This window comes from Dromiciops gliroides, chromosome 4 (assembly GCF_019393635.1).
Source record: "Dromiciops gliroides isolate mDroGli1 chromosome 4, mDroGli1.pri, whole genome shotgun sequence".
Classification (NCBI taxonomy): domain Eukaryota; kingdom Metazoa; phylum Chordata; class Mammalia; order Microbiotheria; family Microbiotheriidae; genus Dromiciops; species Dromiciops gliroides.
Genome location: NC_057864.1, coordinates 208,613,804 through 208,639,839, shown reverse-complemented (window position 1 = coordinate 208,639,839; position 26,036 = coordinate 208,613,804). Strand labels below are relative to the sequence as shown.

The 26,036-nt window shown below is 35.2% G+C and overlaps 1 protein-coding gene across 1 annotated transcript in view; it reads left to right on the top strand.

Annotated features, from left to right (window-relative positions):
- The window catches only part of GNA13 (G protein subunit alpha 13), a 63,820-nt gene extending 38,343 nt beyond the window's left edge, over positions 1-25,477 (top strand). The window contains exons 3-4 of the mRNA XM_044002785.1: positions 13,043-13,093; positions 19,779-25,477. Of these exons, the coding sequence (XP_043858720.1) occupies positions 13,043-13,093; positions 19,779-20,351 (624 nt within the window). The 3' untranslated portion in view covers positions 20,352-25,477. The remainder of the gene's footprint in view (positions 1-13,042; positions 13,094-19,778) is intronic.
- The last annotated feature ends 559 nt before the right edge of the window (positions 25,478-26,036 follow it).

Here is a 26,036-nt window from a genome sequence, read left to right as displayed (position 1 = left end):
GGGCTAATGTTTTGTTTTGTTTTGTTTTGTTTTAATTAATAAAGTATTTTATTTTTTTCCCATTACATGTAAAGATAGTTCTCAACTTTTGTTTATACAGGCTTTCCAATTTCAGGTTTTTCTCCCTCCCTCCCTCCTCCCCTAGACAACAGGTAATCTGATATAGGTTTTATATATACACACACACATAATAACATTAATCCTATTTCTGCATTAGTCATGTTATAAGAGAAAAATCAGAGCAATTATGAAAAACCTCAAAATAGAAAAAACAACAGCACCAAAAACAAAAGAAATAGTATGGTACATTCAGCATCTATACTCCACAGTTCTTTTTTTTTTTTTTTTCTTGGATTTGGAGATCCTCTTCTATCATGAGTTCCCTGGAACTCTTCTGTACCATTGCATTGGTGAGAAGAATATAGTCCATCACAGTAGGTCAACACTCAATGTTGATGATACTGTGTACATTGTTCTTCTGGATCTGCTCATCTCACTCATCATCAGCCCACTCAAGACCTTCCAGGTTTCTCTGAACTCCTCCTGCTCATCGTTTCTTACAGCACAATAGTATTCCATTGTATTCATATACCACAACTTGTCCAGCCATTCCCCAATTGATGGGCATCCCTGACTTCCAATTCCTTGCCACCACATAAAGAGCAGCTATAAATATTTTTGTACATGTGGGTCCTTTTCCCCTTTCCATGATTTCTTTGGGGAAAAGACCCAAAATTGGTATTGCTGGGTCAAAGGGTATGGACAGCTTTATTGCCCTTTGGGCATAATTCCAAATTGCTCTCCAGAATGGCTGGATCAGTTCACAGCTCCACCAACAATGCATTAGTGTTCCAATTTTCCCACAGCTTCTCCAACATTTATTATCTTCCTTTTTTGTCATTTTAGCCAATCTGATAGGTGTCAGGTGGTACCTCAGAGTTGTTTTAATTTGCATCTCTCTAATCATTAGAGATTTAGAGCATTTTTTCATATGGGAATAGATAGCTTTGGTTTCTTCATCAGAAAACTGCCTGTTCATATCCTTTAACCATTTCTCAATTGGGGAATGACTTGGATTCTTATAAATTTGATTTAGTTCCCTATATATTTTAGAGATGAGGCCTTTATCAGAAGTACTGGCCACAAAATTGTTTCCCAGCTTTCTGCCTCCCTTCTAATTTTGAATGCATTGCTTGTTTGTACAAATTTTTTTTTAATTTAATGTAATCAAAATCATCCATTTTGTATTTTATAATATACTCTATCTCTTGTTTGGTCATAAACTGTTTTCCTTTCCAAAGATCTGATAGGTAGACTATTCCTTTCTCTCCTAATTTACCTATGGTATCACCTCTTATATCTAAATCATGTATCCATTTTGGCCTTATTTTAGTATAAAGTGTAAGATGTTGGTCTATCCCTAATTTCTGCCATACTGTCTTCCAGTTTTCCCAGCAGTTATTGTCAAATACTGAGTTCCTATCCCAGAAGCTGGAGTCTTTGGGTTTATCAAACACTACATTACTAGTTTCATTTACTACTGCATTTCCTGTGCCTAGCCTATTCCATTGATCAACCACTCTATTTTTTAGCCAGTACCAGATAGGTTTGATGACTGCCACTTTATAGTAAAGCTCCAGGTTTGGTACCACTAACCCACCTTCCTGTGAATTTTTTTTCATTATTTCCCTAGATATTCTTGATTTTTTGTTTTTCCAGATGAATTTTATTATTTTTTCTAGCTCTATAAAATAATTTTTAGGTAGTCTGATTGGTATGGCACTGAATAAGTAAATTAATTTAGGCAGTATTGTCATTTTTACTATATTAGCTCTGCCTATCCATGAGCAATTGATATCTTTCCAATTATTTAGATCTGGTTTGATTTGTGAGAAGAGTGTTTGGTAGTTGTGTTCATAGAGTTCCTGGGTTTGTCTTGGCAAGTAGACTCCCAAGTATTTTATATTATCTACCGTTACTTTAAATGGAATTTCTCTTTCTATCTCTTGCTGCTGGACTTTGTTGGTCATGTATAGAAATGCTGATGATTTATGTGGATTTATTTTATATCCTGCTACTTTACTTTGCTAAAGTTGTTCATTGTTTCAAGTAATTTTTGAGTTGATTCTCTGGTGTAATGATTGGAATGACGCCACCTGCTGGAGACTTACTGTAGAAGAGTTCCGCCCATGAAGTGAAGGTCTTTGAGGGCAAGACCAGGAGTCTTTTCTTTGGCATGAGGAAGTGATGCGGGCTAGTGGGAGGAGGAAGGAAGAGACTGGCGCTTGGGCTCACTCTCTTTCCTCTGGACTCTGGTGGAGAGCGGAGCTAGAAATGCGCTCTCCCTTTAATAGATAGGAATCTAGGCCTTTCCCTCTCTCTTTACAAAATTCTTATTCTCCTTAATAAACGCTTAAAAGTCTAACTCTTGCTAAAGCTTATAATTTATTGGCGACCTCTCATTAAATATTTTAGACAGTTTAGCTAGAATTTTAGCCCTTAACACTGGGATTCTTTAAGTATACCATCATATCATCTACAAAGAGTGATAGTTTTGTTTCCTCCTTGCCTATTCTAATTCCTTTAATTCCTTTCTCTTCTCTGATTGCTAAAGCTAACATTTCTAGTACAATATTAGATAATAGGGGTGATAATGGACATCCCTGTTTCACCCCTGATCTTATTGGGAAGGCCTCTAATTTATCTCCATTGCATATAATACTTGCTGATGGCTTTAGATAGATACTGTTTATTATTTTAAGGAAAGCTCCACTTATTCCTAAACTCTTTAGTGTTTTTATTAGGAATGGGTGTTGTATTTTGTCAAAAGCTTTCTCTGCATCTATTGAGATAATCATATATTTTGGTTGGTTTTCTTATTGATGTGGTTGATTATGTTAATAGTTTTCCTAATGTTAAACCAGCCCTGCATTCCTGGTATAAATCCCACCTGGTCATAGTGTATTATCCTGGTGATCACTTGCTGTAATCTCCTTGCTAATAGCTTATTTAAGCTTTTAGCATCATTATTCATTAGGGAAATTGGTCTATAATTTTCTTTCTCTGTTTTTGCTTTGCCTGGTTTTGGTATCACCACCATATTTGTGTCATAAAACGAATTTGGTAGAACTCCTTCACCTATTTTTCCAAATAATTTGTATAATATTGGAATTAATTGTTCTTTAAATGTTTGGTAAAATTCACCTGTAAACCCATCTGGCCCTGGAGATTTTTTCTTAGGGAGTTCATTAATGGCTTGTTCAATTTCTTTTTCTAATATGGGTTTATTTAAGGATTTTATTTCCTCTTCAGTTAACCTGGGGAGTTTGTATTTTTGTAAATATTCATCCATTTCATTTAGATTGTCAAATTTATTGGCATACAGTTGGGCAAAATAATTCCTAATTATTGATTTAATTTCCACTTCATTGGTGGTACCATCACCCTTTTCATTTTTTGATACTAGTAATTTGGTTTTCTTCTTTCATTTTTTTAATCAAATTAACCAATATTTTATCTATTTTATTGTTTTTTTTTTCATAAAACCAGCTCTTAGTTTTATTGATTAATTCTATGGTTTTTTTGCTTTCACTTTTATTAATTTCTCCTTTAATTTTCAGGATCTCTAGTTTAGTATCTAATTGGGGATTTCTACTTTGTTCTTTTTCTAGCTTTTTAAGTTGCATGCCCAATTCATTAATCTCCTCTTTCTCTTTTTTATTCATGTAAGCATTTAGAGCTATAAATTTTCCCCTAAGCACTGCTTTGGCTGCATCCCATAGATTTTGGTATGTTGTCTCATTGTTGTCATTCTCTTGGATATAGTTATTGATTGTTTCTATGATTTCTTGTTTGGCCCATTCATTCTTTAGAATGATATTATTTAGTTTCCAATTGATTTTCATTCTACTTTTCCCTGGCTCTTTCTTACATGTAATTTTTATTGCATCATGATCTGAGAAGGATGCATTTACTATTTCTGCCTTTCTACATTTGACTATGATGTTTTTGTGCCCTAATACATGGTCAGTTTTTGAAAATGTGCCATGTACTGCTGAGAAAAAGGTATATTCCTTTCTATCCCCATTCAGTTTTCTCCAGACATCTATCATGTCTAACTTTTCTAGTAATCTATTCACCTCTTTCACTTCTTTCTTATTTATTTTTCAGCTAGATATATCTAATTCTGAGAGGGGGAGATTCAGGTCCTCCACTAGTATAGTATTACTGTCTAATTCCTCTTGTAACTCATTTAACTTCTCCTCTAAGAACTTGGATGCTATACCACTTGGCGCATACATATTTAATATTGATATTACTTCATTATCTATAGTATCTCTCTGCTTCATATGTGTTTCTTGTAAACAGCATATTATAGGATTCTGGTTTTCAATCCACTCTGCAATTCACTTCTGTTTTATAGCAGAGTTCATCCCATTCACATTCACAGTTATTATTACTGTCTATTCCCCTCCATTCTATTTACCCCCTTTGTACTTTTCCCCCTTCTTTCACCCTATTCCTCCTCACCGACGTTTTACTTCTTACCCCTGCCTCCCCCAATCTGCCCTCCCTTTTTATCACCTCCCCCCTTTTCTTTACCCTTTTCTCCCTTGTTTTTGTCTATCAGTCTTCCCCTTTTACTTCCCTAAAGAATGAGCTAAGTTTCTTTATCCCAATGAACGTGTATGTTATTCCTTCTTTGAATCAAATCTAATGAGAGTAGGGTTGAAACAATGTTCACCCCTCCTTTCTTTCCCTCTATTGTAATAGGTTTTTTTTTCACCTCTTCATATGATATAATTCATCCCATTCCACCTTCCCTTTCCTCTCCTCCCCATAGACTCCCTTTTTAACCCCTTAATTTTTTTTTGTACCATCACATCAAAGACAATTTATATTTATACCCTCTGTGTAAACTCCTTCTCTCTGCCCAAATACATTTACGGTTCTTAAGAGTTATGAGTATTATCTTCCCGTGTAGAGATATAAACAATTTAACCTAATTGGGTAACCTTTTTGTTTTTCCCCTCTGTTTACCTTTTTAAACTTCTCTTGAGTCTTGTATGTTAAGATCGAATTTTCTATTCATTTCTGGTCTTTTTACCAGGAAAGATTGAAAGTCCCCAATGTCATTAAATGTCCATCTTTTCCCCTGAAAGAGAATGCACATTTTTGCAGGGTAATAGATTCTTGGCTGCAATCCAAGCTCCTTTGCCTTCCGGAATATCATATTCCAAGCCTTGCGGTCCTTTAATGTTGAAGCTGCCAGGTCTTGAGCAATCCTGACTGTGGCTCCATGATATTTAAATTGCTTCTTTCTGGCTGCTTGGATTATTTTCTCCTTCACCTGATAATTCTGGAATTTGGCTACAATATTCCTTGAAGTTTTCCTTTTGGGGTCTCTTTCAGGAGGTGATCGGTGGATTCTTTCAATGATGATTTTATCCTCTGATTCTATGATATCAGGGCAGTTCTCCTTAATAATTTCCTGGAATATGGTGTCTAGATTCTTTTTCTGGTCATGGCTTTCAGGCAGTCCGGTGATTCTCAAATTCTCTCTCCTCGATCTGTTTTCCAGATCAGTTGTCTTTCCAATGAGTTATTTCACATTTTCTTCTATTTTTTCATTCTTTTGATTCTGCTTGACTGATTCCTGGTGTCTCATGGATTCCTTATCTTCCAACTGTCTCATTTTTATTTTTTTTTTTTTAGTGAGGCAATTGTGGTTAAGTGACTTGCCCAAGGTCACACAGCTAGTAAGTGTTAAGTGTCTGAGGCCGGATTTGAACTCAGGTACTCCTGACTCCAGGGCTGGTGCTCTATCCACTTCACCACCTAGCCGCCCCTCCGTTTTAATTTTTAAGGCATTGTTTTCTTCAGTGAGATGATGTACCTTTTTTCCCATTTGGCCAAGTGAATTTTTTAAGGCAGTGTTTTCTTCTATGAGATTATGCACCTTTTTTTCCATTTGGCCAAATGAATTTTTTAAGGCATTGTTTTCTTCAGTGAAATTATGTGCTTCCTTTTCCAAGCTGCTGATTCTTTTTTCATAGTTTTCTTGTTTTGCTTTCACTTCTCTCCCCATTTTTTCTTCTACCTCTCTCAGTTGATTTTAAAAATCCTTTTTGAGCTCTTTCAGGAGGGCTTTTTGTTCTTGAGACCAATTCACCTTCCCTCGTGAGGCTTCACATGTAGGCAATTTGAGGCTGTTTTCCTCATCTGAGTTTGTGTTGGCTTCTTCCCTATTGATACAGAAGCTCTCAATGGAGAGGGCTCTTTTTTGCTTCTTACTCATTATTGCAGCTTGTTTATTTATTTTTTAAGTTGAGGTCTGCTCTGGGGGCACCAGGGTCCCTGTTTTGGGCTTCTTGTTCAGGGGTATAGGTGCTGTTGACCAGCTTTTTACTCTGAGGCCTTTATAGTGTGTGCAGTTTGACCCCCTGTACTTCCTGTCTGGGTTTGCTCGGCCAGGCGCCTGATCCTGCCTGTCCCACTCGTGGCCCTACAGCCCGCCCTCCTGGCCGGTGCAAGTAGGTTTTTCCACTGTCCTTCTTGGCCACCAGATTTTTGAGCCAGGTTCCAGCGGCCTCAGTTGTTCAGCTGTGGCCCGCAGCTCCTGCTGACTTTCCCCGACCCCCTCACGCTGGGCTACTGCCCTGCGCTGGGTCTCCCTTTTGCCCGAGTCAGACTGACCTTTTCCTGAAGTCTTCTAAATTATCTCTGGTTGGAAGACTGTGTCTTTCTGTCTCTTTGCAGGTTCTGTAGTTTCAGAATCCGTCCAGAGGTTTGATTTAATGTTCTTTTTGAGGGAACAGAAGGAGAGCTCAGACAGCTTGCTGCTTCCTCTCCGCCATCTTGCCTCCACCCCCAAGGCTAATGTTAAAGAAAATGAGGTGGTGGTTGGGGAGGGACAAGTAAGCTCTATCCAGTCCAGGACTGCACAAATAGGCAGTAGTTAGTAGAAGGGTTGCACCAAGGAAGGCAATATGAGCTTTGCTAAATACAGAAACTTTGAAATCTAAACAAAGGAGTCAAGAAAAACCAAGAAAGGTAAGTATATTTGCACTGGAAAGATTTAAACAATGATAAAGTATTTAGATGCAGATAGAGAATAGACAGGTGTCTCTTCAGAATCCTGTTTTCAGGAGTCACGGGAGTTACATAAGAAATTCAAGGTCTGGATGAGAGTTTGTTGGGGTTCTTTTTTTTTTTTAAGATTTTGTTTTGTTTTGGGGGAGAAAAAAGGAAAGCGCTATGGAATAAATAAAGGAGGAACTTATTTTGCATAAATGGGAATGTGCTAGAAGAAAAATATATAAATAGAGAGAAAAAGGGTTGGGGAGAACAGGCATATAACGTCTTAAAAATGAATCATATGATGGGGGCAGCTAGGTGGTGCAGTGGATAAAGTACCGGCCCTGGATTCAGGACGATCTGAGTTCAAATGTGGCCTCAGACACTTGACACTTACTAGCTGTGTGACCCTGGGCAAGTCACTTAACCCCCATTGTCCTGCAAAAAAAAAAAAAAACAACATCCCTCCAAAGAGAAAAAGACCTATTTGTACAAAAATATTTATAGCAGCTCTTTTTGTGGTGGCCAAGAATTATGCCCATCAATTGGTATATTATGGTGATGGAATATTATTGTGCTATAAGAAATGACAAGCAGAACAATTTCATAAAGGCCTGGAAAGACTTATATGAACTTAAGTATAGTGAAGTGAGCAGAACCAGGAGAACGTTGTGTAATGCCAGCAATATTGTTTGATGAACTGTGAATGACTTAACTATTGTCAGAAATACAGTGATCCAAGACAATCCCAAAAGACTGATGATAAAGCATACTATCCATCTCCAAATAAAGAACTGATATTGATTGAACACCGACTGAAGCATGCTATTTTTTACTTTCTTTCATTTTTTCCATTTTATTCAAGTTTTCTTATATGAAACAACTAATATGGTAATGTTTTATATAGTTGTGCATGTATAACTTATATCTGATTGCTTATCACCTCAGGGAAGGGGGGTGGGAAGGAGGGATAGAATTTGGAATCCAAAACTTTAAATAAAAATATCTATTAATTTTTTTTTTTAATTTTAAAAAAGGTGAGCAGCTAGGTGGTGCAGTGGATAAAGCGTGGGCCCTGGATTCAGGAGGACCTGAATTCAAATTTGGCCTCAGACACTTGATATTTACTAGCTGTGTGACCCTGGGCAAGTCACTTAACCCTCATTGCCCTGCAAAAAAAAAAAAAAAGGAGCACGGCTTTTATACATGTTAAATGATTAAGAAATACATGAATCTTAGAATAGTGGCCATATTATAATAAATATAGGCCTGAGGCCGCTATTAGCCTGTTCCCAGGCTATAGAGCCCCTAAAACTCTAGGCCCTAAAAGAAAGGGGTGGGTGGAAGAGGGGGTGGTGCATACCATTTCTTCCCCATCTTAACTTCTATGCACCAAAAGATGTACAATAAATATATAATGTTGACAGAGACCTCAAGTTTGCTTGTAAAAGTAAATCTCCATTGGGAAGGTTGTGAGTTAGGAAATGGTATAGTTTTCTGTCTTGATGTTTTGGAAGAATTGTACAGAAACAAACTCAAAATTTGAGTTATGTTCAGAATATTCCTAATATATTCCTAATATTCAAAAACATGTTGGAACAAATTTGATCACATTCTCGTTTTTGAAACACATTATAGAACCACCTGTATTATGCTTCTCGTGAATTCACAATTCAGAAAAATAAGGTTAGCATTTACCATCTCAAAGTAACAGTAAAAATAGGACATGATTTTTTAAATTTAGGCAGAGAAACTACAAGAAGACTTTCTAAATCCATCTTTTTTTTTTTTTTTTTTGCTTGTTTGTTTTTTTGGGTTTTTTTAAGTGAGGCAATTGGGGTTAAGTGACTTGCCCTGGGTCACACAGCTAGTAAGTGTTAAGTGTCTGAGGTCAGATTTGAACTCAGGTCCTCCTGACTCCAGAGCCGGTGCTCTATCCACTGCGCCACCTAGCTGCCCCTCTAAATCCATCTTAATTTTAGAGCTTCTCCTCTGTTAATTTTTTTCTATTTAGCTTGTGTATAATTCAACTGTGCATTTTTGTTTACTTCTCCATTAGATCATGAGCTCCTCAAGGGCAGGCAGGAACTGTCTTTTGCCCTTATTTGGATTCCCACTGCTTAGCACATTGCCTGACACATAGTAGTCATTTAGTAAACACTTAGTGACTAAGCTTCAGATGGAGATGATATTTTTAAACACTAGAGCAGGAGATACTTAAGTATTATCACAAAACAAAAGCGGTAGTTAGAATTAGAGGGAAAACAGTGAACTCTTGTGAAACTATTAAAAATATGAGAGACGTAGTTTGTGGGTAATTTATTCATTTTATTAATAAAAGGAGGTCTATGGCTGTCTCTCAGACCAAAGACCCACTCTTGGGGGTTGGGTCTCATTTTATATACCCATCCCCACTGTAGGAGGTCTATCACACAGCAGTCAAATCTAATTGTTTAACATCATTCAAATCTAACTGGTTGACATGATAAGAGGTGAGTTATATTAAAATGAATTCCAGGGATGACATAAGAGAAAGATTGTAAGACCCTCACTCAAGGGGATCAGGGCAAAACCGTTTCCTTTTAAATATGGTTTAATCTCATCAGTTTCTTCAGCAATCTAGACAAAAGGATTCTTTTAAGTTTGGGGTTGGGTTTGATCCAGATGAGGAAATTTGATAGAATCTCTCAAAGAGAGCTTGCCTGAAGAAAGAATGGGAGATCACAGGGTCCCCCAAGATAATGATTATAAATAATCATTTCTCATACTTTGCAATTACTCTGATAAAGGTCTAATCCAGAACAGATAGTCAATTGATAGAAATATATAAAAGAAAAAAGATAAGTAATGAGCAACCATATTTAGAAATGTTTTAAATAATATCAATGCCCATTAAAAACAACTGAGTCTTTTAAAATTCATTTTAATTCTTAATTATCCTCCTTTCCACCACACATTGAGAAGGTAAGAAAAATGATCCATTAGAAATATATTTAGTTATATAAAATAAATTCTCTCATCAGTGGTATCCAAAAAAGAAGAAAATAGGTTTCATTCTGTAATCTCTATCTGAAGTAGATTGCGTGTTTCACCATGAATCCTTTGGAACTGTGGTTGGTCATCATATTGATCAGAGTTATTAAGTACTTGAGAGTTAATTGGCTTTACAAAATTGCTGTTCTATAAATTGTTCTCCTGGTTCAGCTTACTTCACTTTGCATGAGTTCCTACAAGCCCAGGTTTTTCTGAAACACTGCTCCCCACCTCATCATTTCTTACAGCATATTAGTACTACATCACATTCATTTACTATAACTTGTTCATCCATTTCCCAAATGATGAGTGCCCCCTAAATTTCCAATTGTTGGCCACTACAAAAAGAGCTGCTATAAATATTTTTGTACATGTGGATCCTTTCCCTCTTTCTTTGATCTCTTTTGGGGGTATAAACCTAATAGTGGAATTGCTGGGTCAAAGGGCATAGACGGTTTGATATCTTTTTATACAACTAAAGTTATCTAATCACCCCCCCCATTTGAGCATATTTCCTTTTATTTCTTTTTAAATAATATTTTATTTCCTATTTTATTTCCCCCAATTACATGTAAAAACAATTTTTAGCATTCGTTGTATTTTGATGTTTGTTTTTTTAAGTTTTGAGTTCCAAGTTCTATCCTTCCTTTCTCTCCATCCCCTCTCCGCAAGTCAGTAAGCAGTCTGATATAGGTTATAAAAGTACAGCCATGTAAAACATTTCCGTATTAGTTATTTTGCACGAGAAAACTTGAAGAAAGAAAAATAGATATAATATTTTTCAGCCTGTATTCAGACATCAATCCTTTTTCTGGAGGTAGATAGCATTTTTCATCATGAGTCCTTTGGGAGTATTTTGGATCATTATGTTGCTGACAATAGTCAAGTCATTCAAAGTTCATCATACAGCATTGCAGTTACTGTGTGAAATGTTCTTCTGGTTCTGCTCACTTTACTTTGTATCAGTTTTTGTAAGTCTTTCCATTTTTTTCTGAAGTTGTGCTGCTTGTCATTTCTTATAGTGCAATAATATTTCATTACAATCATATACCACAACTTGTTCAGCCATTTCCTAATTCATAGATGATGAATCAGCAAAGGAGAAGTATAGGTTGGTGAACCACATCTCCTCAATTTCTAATTCTTAGCTACTGCAAAGAGAGCTGCTATAAATATTTTTGTACAAATAGATCCCTTTCCCTTTTTAAAAAAATCTCTTTGGGATACAGACCTAGAAATTGTCCAACTATTCTTGAATCAAGTCAAAACTATGCTTACAAAAATCACTGAACTGTGTGTACATTTTGGCTTTTGAAACCACAATTAGGTTTATACCCCCAAAAGATCAAGAAGAAGACCTAATCATGTTTACAAAAATATTTATAGCTACACTTTATATTTTAACAGAGAACTAGAAACAAAGAACACTGGCTAAACTAATTATAGTTATTAATGTAATAGAATATTATTTCTCCTTAAGAAATAGGAGAAGGAATGGATACAAATGGTCTAACGTGTGATGTAATGAGGAGTGAATTGAAAAGTACCAAGAATATTTTAAGCAGTGATGCCAATATTGTAAGCAAAAACCTCAAAAGATAATTGCCACCTCCTTCAGAGACCTCATTTTCCACATCTGTAAAATGCAGATACCTTTCATAGCTCACAGAATTATTGGGAGGATCACTTGAAACATATGTATATAGCTTTTCAAACCTTTAACACTGTAAAAATCAATTACTATTATTATTTTCAAGGTAGATGATGTGACACTTTAAAACATTCTGTTAATATTGCCTTTAGGGTCTATAAGAAAGAATTTGTTCATCTATTAAATGTTATTTTCTCTTTGCTCACCTTCTAAAATTATCTGAGTCATTTCTTCTAGAAATATCACCAAGTTTTTTGGGTCCTAGAGAGATGTTCTCACCTTTTCTTCAGTGAGGAAGGGATAGGGACTGGGCCTGTGATTTCATTGTTATGGGGAACTCCCTGGTGAAGAAACTCCTACCAGTGCAGGCCAGTTCTGTCTTCTCAACTTATAGCCTTAGAGAGTTGCCTAGAGCCGGGCTTCTTAAACTTTTTCCACTCTCCATCCCTTTTCATTGGAGAAATTTTTATGCAACCCTGGGTATATTAGGTATATAAAATGGGTCTATGTAATCTTTTACTGTTGCCAAATTTTTCGTGACCCCCACATTCAGTTGTGTGACACCATACAGTTTAAGAAGCTAGGGTCTAGAAGAAAGGTTAAGTGACTTGCCCAGGGTCAGACAGTATGACTTAGCCAAGAAACTTGAACCCAGTTCTTCCTGGTTCAAAGAAAGGATGGTCAATTTGCCAAAAGTAGAGATATGGACCCTGCAACACTATTTATGACTTAACAAGGTGTGTGTGTGTGTGTGTGTGTGTGTGTGTGTGTGTGTGTGTGTGTGTGTGTGTGTGTGTGTGTCTTTTGCTACAAGTTTATTTTTAAATAGTTTAGCTTTTTTTAAATGTAGATCCATCCTCTTAAGGTGATTTTTATTTTCTCTACTGCAGAGGTATTAAAGTTAAGGTTAAAAAAAAAAGAAGTAAGCTTAAATTTTGTTATTAAAGTTTCTCAAAAATTTAAAATTTCTCAAAAGTTATTTTTTCCTTTAAATTCATAAATAGACTCATGAAAAACTGCATATTATAGATGAATTTAAAAGCCGAGTAGATAGCTTTTTAAGACAAGTTGACTTGTTGGGTTTTGTTGGGGTTTTTTCAATGAAATACTTATGATCTTCATCTAAAGCTTCAATATTTTATGGAGGATGAGATTTTAATGTTTTTGGAAGAGTTAACTATTCATTTCGGTATTAGTGACTAAACAATACAAATTGTTACAACCAAGTTTTCCATTCCTAAAGAGGCATTAATATATGTTCATTTTATTTTTGCTTTTTAGGGTGAATCTGTAAAGTATTTTCTGGACAACTTGGATAAACTTGGAGAACCTGTAAGTTTTAAGTATATTTCTGGATTTTTATCACTTAAAAGTAGCAGAGAGATACTTTTGCTCATTAATCAACAAGTATTTATTAATACTTTGCAGGCACTGTGCTTAACCACTAAGGATACAGAGACAATAGTGAAACAATCCTTACCTTCAGTGTGCTTACATTCTAATGGGAGAGACAACATATACGTGTATATACATACATATAAATATATATTTTATGTTATATTAAAAATAAAGGATCGTTTGGGAGAAAGGGCACTAGTAGACAGGGGAATCAGGAAAGACTTTATGTAGTAAGTGGTGCTAGAGGAGAAGACCAAAGATTCCAAGAGGCAGAAGTGAGGAGGGTATACATTCTAGGCATATGTCACAGTCAGTAAAAAGGTACAGAATCAGGAGTTAATCTTTTGGTGGTGTGTTCAAGGGTAAATGCAAATGAGGATTTGAGGATAACAACAGGGTTACAAACCTAGATGACTGGAAGAATAGAGGTACCTTAAGTTTGAAAAAGATGTGGGTTGGGGGAGAAAATTAATGAATTCAGTTTTGGACATTCTGAGTTTGAGATACCTCTGGGAAATCAAATTTGAACTGTCAAATGGGTAAATTGGTGATGTTGGAATGGTACTCAGGAGAGAATTGGACTGCTTCTATACATCTGGGAGACAGCTACATAGAGATGATAATTGTGAACCCATGGGAATTAATGAGATCACCTAATGAGAGAGTACATAGAAAAAAAGAAGAGGGGCAGCTAGGTGGCACAGTGGGTGGAGCACTGGCCCTGGATTCAGGAGGACCTGAGTTCAAATCTGGCCTCAGACACTTGACACTTACTGGCTGTGTGACCCTCGGCAAGTCACTTAACCCCAATTGCCTCACCCAAAAAAAAAAAAAAAAAAGAAGAGTATTCAAGATAGAGCCTTAAGATACACACACAGAATGGGTGCATTACACAAATATTGAATCATCTGAGAAAATTGAGAAGTGGTCAGACAGATAGGAGAACCAGGACAGGACAGGAGAATTTCCTGAAAACCCAGAGAAAAGAGATTATGCAGTAGAGGAAAAGGTGGTCAATATTGTAAGAGGTTGAACAAAGGTCAAGGAGGATAAGAAGAGAGCAGAAGCTTATTAGGTTTGGGGCATTAAAAGATTGTTGATGACTTTGAAGAAAGCAGTTTTTGGAGTGATAAACTCACAAGAAAGTTAAGAGAACACAAGCAGGGGAAATCAAGGCACGGAGTATAAACATCTCAAAGTCAGCTGAGAAAAGGAGAGATTATAGAATGGTAACAGGGACAATAGAACATAATGAGGATTTTTTTTATGGATAGGAGAGACTTGGACACATTTTTATAATACAAGAAAGAAATCACTAGATTGGGGGGGGTATATGCAAATAATAGGGTTTGCCTTTGGTAAGTAGGTGGTTTCCATTTGTAGGTTAAGGATGAAGTCAAGGGGCAAGAAAAGGAGGAATTGTTAGATGAGATGGGGAGGAAAGAGAGTTCTCTGCAAATAATCTCAAAAAAACCCCTTTTTTTCCAGTATCAAAGTTCTCAACTGAGTGGGAGAAGGAGGGGGAGATTTGAAGGCTTGGGGAGAAAAGAGATTTGGAACAACCTCGGTGAGGAATGGGTTAGAAAAATAGGGAAGAATAGAAAGATTATCTTGCTGCAGTAAGGGCCCAGTTGATATTGCTTATCAGAAATTTGTAGTGTAACTAGTCAGCAAGAAGGGGGAGAGTTTAGCCAGAATGGGGATGAAATACTGTGTGGAGTTAGAAGGTTATTAACCAGGTCACAGTAAAGACAAAGAGCAGACTGGAGAAGAGAGAAGTACAGGGATAAACAGAATGGTAGGAAATGGTGATCAAATAAAGGAATTCATTATGGACAGGGAGCATTTAAAGGTGATAGCAAGATCAAGGGTGTGGCCATCTTTATGTGAACCTGAGGTGGAATGTTTAAGAGTCAATTAAATTGAGGAACTGGAACACTAAGGTATTTATTTGAGGGAACTTCATGTATTTTTGGAAGTCACCTGGTAAGAAGGCAGTAGTTGGAATGAAGAGGAATACTGTGAACCAGGCACTGAATTCATTGAAAAAAGGAGGGAGAATGTCCTGGAAGTTGGTAGATAATGACCATCAGAATCTGGTAAGCATGATAGATTTGTAGAGATTGAACCTTAAAAGAGAAGTGCAGAGTGATTGCAATAGAGAGATACTTTCTATATATCTAGATAAAGGGACCATGAAGGGAAGAAGTGTTCCAATTCCCCCTACTGGTCCAGTAAGTTATGTGCGAGAGAAAGTATAACTGCTACTGAAAAGGCCTGGAATATAGTCTCATCTGGAAGGATTCAAAGTCTCAGTGAGAGCCAGAAGATGAAAGAAGCATTAGAGGAAGAGCCTTAAAATTAAGGAAAGTTCGTTAACTATAAATTGGGGGTTCCAGGGGCACATTAGAAGGTATAGGCACATAAAGAACAGGAAATTGGAGGAGGATCATTGAGATCAGTAGGGATTAGAAAGTTGGCAACAGGTGTTCGGGAAGAGAGTTCCCCTACAGTAGTCTTGGATTCACCATCACAAGGACGGAGAGACTAAGGGGTAAGAGATTGGTAACAATTGGAGGAATGAATCCAACTAGAGTAGCAATAGAACAGCAGATGAAGTCAGGAGAGTAGAATGTTGTCCTGATCTCCCATCAGTGACAGCAACTAGTCTGGAAGTTTAAAAAAAAGTTTATACTTTTAATATTCCTTTTTGTGGAACTCAGACTCTTCCTATCTCATATTAAAAGATACCCCATTCACAACTATGATCCTTCAAACGCCCAAAGGAAGAAGACAATTTGAAAGAAGAAAGGGGAAAAAAATGCATTTGAGAAGGAAAAGGACATTTTCATTTTTTCTTTATTTTTCTATCTACTTTTGTAAAGTAAGAAAAGAAATTATAGAAAAAGAATTGATGTTAAAACTTTTTGAATGAAAATATTTTCATTTCAGGATCATTGGTTTTTCTGTCCTTTCTAGGTGGTTTTTTGTATATTCCCGATGCATTCAAAAGAGCTCTTCACTCACTGAATACTGTTGATCTGGCCCCAAACTGCAAGATAGCACAAGTCCTTGTACATAATAAGTGCTTATTATTTTTGTGGAATGAACAAGAGAATTTTATTTTCTTTTCTAGTAATAATTGAAGTGATTTCACAGTAATTATTCTAGAATTTCTTTCTATAACAGCAAACAAGGGGTGGTAAAGAGTGCTTTACAAATATTTTTTCCAGGGGGGCAGCTAGGTGGCGCAGTGGATAGAGCACTGGCCCTGGAGTCAGGAGTACCTGAGTTCAAATTCGGCCTCAGACACTTAACACTTACTAGCTGTGTGATCCTGTGTTAACCCCAGTTGCCTCACTTTAAAAAAAAAAAAGCTACAAATATTTTTTCCAGAACCTAGGCAAGGGTAGTATAATCCTGTCACCATAAATCTTTTATGGGAACCAGTAATAGAGTAAACTGCACCAAATTTTCTGATTGGTTGACTAACCTTTGCTTTTCATATAAGACAAAGCAATGTGTTCATTGTTGTTTGTGGTGTTCCTCCTCTCTCTGCTCAGCACCATGTAGTGATCCAAAAGTTCAGGGTAAGATAAGGCTCTTGTTTTTAAGGACTTTATAATCTATCAGGGAAAGCAAAACTAATATACATTAAGTGCTAATCTGTAATGCTGATGTTATGTAATGGAGTTCAGAGAAAGGATAGTTTAAAGCTGGAATAAGCCCACATGTAAAATTGGATCTAGGCTGTGAAAGGCATGTAAGGTTTACTTAGATGAAGGAAGGGAAGAAGGGTAAAAAAGGATATGTGTGAGAGAAACTTCCATGGTATCTGGAGCTAATCTGTCTGTCACAATGTAGGCTGTGTTAAAGAGTACAATAGTTCATGAACCTAGAAAAAAATTAATTCCTACTGTCTTAAAAGCAAGTATGCTTAAATCATAATTAATATGTTTGCTATTGCAATTTTTTTCTGTATATCAGCAGAAGTCAACTTCAAGTCAAGGTAGGAAAAAAAGTATTTTTTTTTTAAGGCAGAATGATTAAAATAACAGATTAAAAAGTAGGCACGGTAATGAGCTATATAGCTGGAGGTAAAATGCAAGCCAGATTATAAAGAGTTAACAATTAAGAAATTTGGTCTTCATTAAGTAAAAGGAAGCCATTAGAAATTTTTGAGCAAGGATTAGGTAAGAGAAAAATTGGCATTGGTTTCAGGATAAATACGAATTGAGAGATGATACAGACAATAAAACCAGGATGCATGTGTGAAGAGCTAAAGACCAGGATTTAGGGTGATACCATTGGAAATGGAGAAGTAAACGTAGAAGAATTTCAAAGAAAAAAATATCAATTTGATGGCATTGAATAAGAGAAAATTCAAAAATAATTCAATTATATAGTCCTAGAGACTAAAAGATTTGTATGACTGAAAGAATTGGTTTAAGCTCTCCATATGTGGTTGGAAAAAAAAAAAAGATTTTTTTACTTTTTGGAATACCTTTCCAAACAGTGTTCAGTAGTTGGACATAACAGAATTTTCATGATAACTTTGCCTGAAGTCGTTTCTCCAGGCCCTTGTTTATTTGCTTTTTCACAGAATTTTCCTTGTATTTATATATAGTCTGTATCACCTGATTTACCACTCAGTAAAATAATTATCTTATATTGTCTCCCATTGTTTCACTACTAGATTGATTGTCAGCTCTGAGTTCTGGAATCATTATCATCCTCACAATGCTATGCATGTAGTAGATGCTCAACAAGTAATTTATATTTAATCATTAATAATTAAGGTAGCTCCTCTAGATTATTGGAACAAGTATAATATGAAAAAATGGGAACAGTGTGTAAATTTGGAAGTTTTATGTTTAAAATGTAATTTTCGGGGCAGCTAGGTGGTACAGTGAGTGCATAGAGCACCAGCACTGGAGTCTCAGGAGTACCCGAGTTCAAATCCGGCCTCAGACACTTGACACTTACTAGCTGTGTGACCCTGGGCAAGTCACTTAATCCCCATTGCCCCCCCCCCAAAAAAAAAAGTAGTTTTCAAAATTAAATTAATGTTATATACTTTGGATTGTCCATGTCACTTACATAAGTACAAATAATTATGGAGTGACTATATTTGTACACACTCCATTGTCCTATCAGTGGGATAATTATCCTAAAACAACATTAAAGCATGATTGTGCTTAATATTTGGAAAAGGATAAAATAAGGTGATGAAGAATACAGATCGTAAGCCCTGGTTCAGATTTTTTTTTATTGCCCTGATTAGCATCTCTATTAAAAAAAAACACAACATTAGAATGATGATAATAATGTGATCTAGTTCTAGAAAAATGCTAATATTAAAGAATGAACCTGGGGCAGCTAGGTGGCGAAGTGGATAAGGCACTGGCCCTGAATTCAGGACTACCTAAATTCAAATCCGACCTCAGACACTTGACACTTACTAGCTGTGTGACCCTGGGCAAGTCACTTAACCCTCATTGCCCCACCAAAAAAAAAAAAATGAACCTGTTAAAATGACATAAGTCATGTACTGGAGTGGCTTAGTTTGCTGCCTGCCCTTCATTAGTATTTTAAGAGAATCTAATGTGAAAGAGGTTGTTTTAAAAAAAAAAAAAAGGAAGTGCTTTTAAAAAATGTGGCTAATTGTGTTAGAGGCAGTCAGATACGCTGACTGTAGGTTTACCCCCATTGAGCTCTCTCCTGCAAGCAGCTAGTCTAATAAACATAATATCAGAGCACTAGATAGTACTAGAAAACTTTAATCCTGTGTCAATCCAACATGAGTTAAGACAGTTGAGAGACACATAATGACAGCTCGAATTTATATAAAACTTTTAGGTTGAGAGAGTACCTTTCTTATGAAAACCCCAAAGAATGAGCCTTCCTGTAATAGCACTAGACTGCACTGAGGCTAACACTTAGCAAGAATTAATTGAAGTTTATTGTACTATAGAGCAGGATCTTAAAGTTTTTCTACTTGCAACCCCTTTTTGAGACCTTAGGTATATAGGTATATAAAATAAGTATACATAACCTTTTATTGTTGCCAAATTTTTCACAGCCCCTATATTTATGCAACCCCATAGGGGGCCGAAACCCACAGTTTTAAGAAGCTTTGCAGAAGAGGAAGATAGAAAAGAAATTTAGAACAATAGAGGCAGGACTGAACAGGATGGACATGTTTCAAGTAAGGACAGATTATTTATTAGCTTGGCATTCATGCTACTACATGTGTAGAAGCATAATAATGGGAAATTGGATAGATAAATGAAAAGAGCAGTTGATGAAGTACTTGGAAAGCTTGGCTGAGAAGTTTGATTAGAAGAAAGCAAATGTAAATTATTGTATAAGAGAGTGGTATTATGGAAAATAATATCCTTGCTTAGTGAAATAAGTAATATCGATTATCTATGGCATTTCTTTTTGTCAGAATATGCTTTTGAATATTTTTAAGATATTATATTGAAACTTTAGTGCTTAATAACTTTTTTGTAAATTTTTTTGGACATTTGTTCCATAAACCAGTTAATAATTATATTATATATCACAGTAGCTGTTATTGCGTTTTAAAATGATAAATATAATTTTTCTCCTCTAGGATTACATTCCATCTCAGCAAGATATTCTGCTTGCACGAAGACCCACCAAAGGCATTCATGAGTATGACTTTGAAATAAAAAATGTTCCTTTCAAAATGGTTGACGTGGGTGGTCAAAGATCAGAAAGGAAACGTTGGTTTGAATGCTTCGACAGTGTAACATCAATACTTTTCCTTGTCTCTTCAAGTGAATTTGACCAGGTGCTTATGGAAGATCGACTGACAAATCGCCTTACAGAATCTCTGAACATTTTTGAAACAATAGTCAACAACCGAGTTTTCAGCAATGTCTCCATAATTCTCTTCTTAAATAAGACAGACCTGCTTGAGGAAAAAGTGCAAATTGTGAGCATCAAAGACTATTTCCTAGAATTTGAAGGGGATCCCCACTGCTTAACAGACGTCCAAACTTTCCTGGTGGAATGTTTCCGTAACAAACGCCGGGACCAGCAGCAGAAGCCTTTATATCATCATTTCACCACTGCTATTAACACAGAAAATATTCGACTTGTTTTTCGTGATGTGAAGGACACTATCCTTCATGACAACCTCAAACAGCTTATGCTACAGTGATGTGCAAAAGACTTTATTTTAATCTCCTTTTGTGTTTGTTTGTTTGTTTTCTGGGAATTTTTGTTGTTATTGTCTGTTTTTATAAATAGCAGTTTACAACAGGACTACAAAACCTTAATCCTGTGTTAAACTTTTTAAAAACCGTAGTCTGTCTTCTATGGACTTTGGTTTGTGGCTGAAAGCTGCTGAATACCACATTATTGCCAACTTCTGCTCAGATTCAAGCTTTGAATCTTTCCCACTGTGGCTTCAAGTTAAATCAAATTGTAATTCTGTAGCAGACCTCAGTTAAATTTACTTCAGGCTTCAGTCTCTGCCCACTTTTCCAATTCTGAGCTGTATTTCTGTAGCAGCTGTTAACTTGTAGGTATGTGGTTAAGATTATTCAGTTCTAAAAAACAAGTAAGATCTCTTTTTTGCCTTACACTCAGTAACTTATCTATCTTACAGTGACTCCAAGGGCTGTTGAAAAAGATTTGATCCAAGCTATGGCATTCCATGGGCTTATAGATTTGGCCTTACTGTTTTTTAATTGATATGCAACTATTGGTTGTACATTTTTTAAAATTTGTGCTTTTTGAAAGTAATGTTCTTAATATTTTAAAGTTTACATAGGCATTTCTGATTTGATGCTAATCAAAGAGTATTCACAGATGGTACAAGGAAAGTCAATAAATAAGCAGATCCTATGTAGTATTTTGGTCAAAAGTAAATCATGAAATGTAACTTAATTCTTCCTTGTTCCTATTTAAGGATGATATATTACCAACATACCATGTGTTGAATATTCTGGCAATAGTAGTAAATCAAAGCTGCTTGCAACTTAAATGATATGACTTTTAAAATAAAACCTTTTCAGAATTCTTATATTTGTTTAGCTCTCAGACTTTTAAGTCTTGTCTCAGATGATTTTGGTGATTACTGTTTTTAAAAAATACAATTGCAACATCACAGATACTGTTCTTTTGCTATTTTGATCATTTCAGTAACTTCAGTCTTTGAAGCATTTTTGTGTTTCTTTGAAGCTTACTATGGACAGTCATTTCCCCTTCAAATTCAGCAGATCATTAGATGGGGTTATCATTATTAATTCTTGGTATATCTGTCCAAAGCATACAACGTGTGGTTGTATAATTTCTATTTATGAAATGCCATTATTTTTAGGTACATTTTAAGTGCTAAACCATATGCTTTTAAGAAGTTATAATTGTTATAACTCAGCTTATATCACATATAACTTAAATATGTGATTAAATTAAATTTGACTCCCCACTGCTTCCTTTCAAAAATCATTATTTTTGAAATGTACTCCTGCTAAATTGCTTCATAATTACAAATGCACTCACTATTAAGATGATCGGAATGGTTGTGGTTGCAATAACAAATACTGTATTTTAGGTTGTATGTAATCTTAGAACTTGGATTTTAAAAAAACATGCACGATGCTTTTTAAAAAATGAAACTTTTTCTCCTTTTTTAAAATTGTGATTAAGACTGTGACATAGATCACTTGACTGTAGCTGACTCTTCTCAGGTATTTTATTGATTAGAAATTCCTTGAATGTGTGGTCAAAACTATGTATCATCAAGTCTTTCAGGGGCTGAGTTCACTAAACTGTCTGGCTTTAGTTTAAAACTTCACAGTAAACTATCCAAACAGGGATTTTTCTTGGCATTCTTGTTAAAGTAGATTTCCTTTGACTTCAGGTCCTATTACCATCATTCTAGAATTATTACCTTTCAGTATTTCAGTGTGGTGATGCATGAGCATTAAAACATAGACTTCTAGATGGCCTCTGAGATCCCTTCTAGCTCTAGATCTATGATCGTATGATGCGACTAGCAGATTTCCATGCATGTCCGAAGTTTTTCCACATCTAGTGCTTCTTGCCAAAATGAACTTTTAAAATGGTTTTAAAATCCACAGGGTTAGAATTATTTCACTAGTGAATATCAGTAAATATATTTACATTAGGCTTTTCATCAATAAATAGCTATGTAAATCTAACTTTTATCAAATGGTCAAAACAAAGCATTTAGTGAAGACTAACATGTTTTTATATATAAAGAAAAATGTTTAGTCTTTCTAAACCATATTTAAAGTATATTATTGGAGCCATAAATATTCACTAAAAAGATATGGTTACTAAAATTGACCTGTTTAAAGCAATCTGCATTTTTTGGGCTGCCATTAAGAGCTGTTAGTAACACCTACCATAGAATAATCTTGGTAATGAAGTGTTTATTTCTACAAATTGAATGTGATTTTTTTGAGTGACATTATTTTAACATTTGGTAATAGTTATAATGGATTTTTAAATCCAACCTTTAGATCACATTTTACATATCTTTGAAAACTTAGGGAAGTAGTCTTAATTTTTGGAGCACTGAACTTACCTTTGAAATACCACTATGTAGGGAAGAAAATGGTAAAAACTTAGGGGACAAGATAAATGAGGTTGCTTGCAGTTTTATTTATTTTTTTTTAATATGCCAAAATAACATTTTTTGGCTTAGTTGTTTTAAAAGATCAATTTAAATGTATTGTGCCTTAGAGCATTTGGTTTTGTAAGCCTTTCTCGTGTTTTTGGGTAACACATGCCTAGTTACATTATATTATGTAATGTTTACTAACTCAGTGGTTGTAAACCTGAATGCTTTTTAATTTAATTCTCAAGAAATGCCACTAAAGTGTTTTAGTGGCTTTGGAGAAATGTATTCCACACAATGTTGCTATTTAAGTCAAACAATATAAAAAAAATTGGACCTCAGTTTTACTATACATATTTTTTCTTTAAGTTTTCTAATGATATAAATCCAAGGTGTTGTGCTTGTGCCAATCAAAATAGTTATGATTTCATGATGCCATTTGATTTATCATATTCAAAATGAAGCCAAACCGTGAAATTTTTGATGTGTTTGATTCAGTTGCAAAAATGCCTCCTTTTTTGCTGCCTGGAAAATATTTTTGGCCAAAGAATGAAAAAAAGAGAAAAAGGAAGTTTGGGGGGAATAGAAGGAAGTTTTCTACTGTTTGATCTCTATAGTGGAATTTTAAAACCAACTTTCAGTTAGATTGGACAAGCATTTTGAAGTAGACATTTAAAGTTATATTCTTTAAAAATCAGTATTGGGAATAATTGGGCATTATACCAGTTTAGATTAATATAATTTTTGTGGGATAAGAGCTGGGTAAACCAAAATTCAAATTATTATTGTTTTTTGGAGAAAATGTATTTTAGCATTAATATACATACCCAGTTTTTTTCTTCGTATTTATGTGAAATAAACTTACCAAATTATCTTCTTCCATATGTTGAAATTTAAGTCGCCATTTGGAAAAGTCCTCAAATGTCATTTTAATAAGATAATACATTTGGATAGAGCCCAAAATAAAGAAATTTACAATTTAAGCCACATTCTTTCCATTGCAGATTTTCTATAACATGTGTTCTTTGTATATACAAGTGTAAGAAGATGGAATATCAGTGTTAATTCTGAATTTCTTGAGTCCATGAAATCATACTTGTTTAGCCTATACAAAAAGTAATGATAAATAGCCCCCCTGTAATTTTTTTTTAAAGCCACATTTGTTTTAATTTTGGTTTGGAGAATCTAAAAAAGAAACAGTATCCAATGTCTTTCTTATTGAAAATTATTGTTTTGCTTTAAAAAAAAAACTGGGTCAGCCTTGTTTTCTTTTCTCATTTCAATATTTGCAATGTACCCTTGAAGTAGATCTTTTATGCTGCTTAATTTTTTTAATATATATTAATTCATAAATAGGAAATTTGTTACCCTGTAGCAGGATATGCAGTGGTTACATAGTATGTGGTAGCCAATAAGGGAATGTATTATTATTAAAGGTTTACATCAAGGAACAGATAAGTCCATGGACTAAACAGAAGTAAATATTTAATAACAAGGTTTGTGGTAAAAACCCATGTTATGGTACGATGTCAGGGTTTAATTAACTTATAATAGAGGTGGAAATATAGAAATAAAGCTGAGGGTTTTGTTTGACAATTTGAACTTTAACTAAATGTATTTTCCAAGTACCATCAAGTAAATATTCAACTTAGTGTTGTAAGTAATAACATCATTTGAGGTACATATTTGCAGACCACTATCTTGCAGTCTCTTCACCTGTACTTGAATGTAATATTATCATTTTCAAGAGATTTCACTTTTGTGATGCTTAATCATTTGGTTCCAAATACCACTACTGTTCATATACAAAAGTATATTCCTTGTAAGCCTTAGAGGTTCAAGCAGTGCTTTTTGAAAATTCTCATAATGCAGCCTTTTCTGCCACAGACTCTGTTGATGAAAATTTTGTCAGTCAGTCAAGTATTAAGTATCTACTAAGTTGCCAGGCATTGTACACTGGTAAGTCAAGGGATGAGACCCATGGTGAGAATTGAATCCAATGAAGACATGATAATGAAATAGTTCTGCCTTGTATGTGACTGGTATTTTACATTACAGGACTGTTGCCTAGATACTGCTTTAAATCTGTGAAAAAGGGTTTTTTTGTCCTTAAAGCAGTGTTGTAATGGACATGCACCACTCATCAACTATTCCTTTTTAATGGTACCAGAAAAAAAATTGGTTTAGTTCTTGGAAATTATGCAACATTGCTGCAAATTGCTATTTACCATATCTTTGCCTTTTACTTGAAAACAGGTAACTAAATTGCAAAATATTTTAAATCGCTTTTCTGTACTATACAGTGGTGAGAGCTTAGTTACCATAAGAAGCCTTATCTAAAAATATATTTTGTAACAACCGTAATAGATACTGTATCAAATAAAACATGATTTGTATTAGCTCTGTATAAAAATATTTGTGGCTTGGGACTTTTTATACATAGAACTTTTTATAACTTTCCAGGGACTAAGTATCATCTGATATCATTGTAAATTTTACCATCTGTACTTTAGTTTGATTGGCAATAAATTATTTCTAGAAGAGGTCTAAAAGAGGGAAACATAATTTGATTTTATAAGGTGATTAAATTGCTAGTATAGTAAAGCTTTTTACTTTTGTACATACTTCACAGACATTTTGCTTTTTGCTATTAATATTTGCATTGTAAAAATTACTGACATTTAATAAACACATTTACAAACCATTCAGTACTATTAAGTTATTTAAAGCAATAGCTTGGGCATTTAAAGGTGCAAAAGATTTAGTTTAGTGGCTAGAAAGCGTAAGAGCTGTTAAATGATTTAAGCCTCAAATATGTCAACATTTTAAATTTTGCCCCAGCCCATTAAAAATTATGATACATAGCAGAATCAGACCACGTTACAGGCCTCCAGCCATTTGTGGGGTTTTTTGGTTGTTGTTTGCTTGGTTTTTGTTTTTGTTTTTTTTGCAGGGCAATGAGGGTTAAGTGACTTGCCCAGGGTCACCCAGCTAGTGTCAAGTGTCTGAGGTCAAATTTGAACTCAGGTACTCCTGAATCCAGGTCCAGTGCTTTATCCACTGAACCACCTAGCTGGCCCCTTAAAATAATTCTTTTTTTTTCCCTTTCTTTTGCATGGCAATGAGGGTTAAGTGACTTGCCCAGGGTCACACAGCTAGTAAGTGTCTGAGGCTGGATTTGAACTCAGGTCCTCCTGAATCCAGGGCCAGTGCTTTATCCACTGTGCCATCTAGCTGTCCCCACCAGCCATTTGT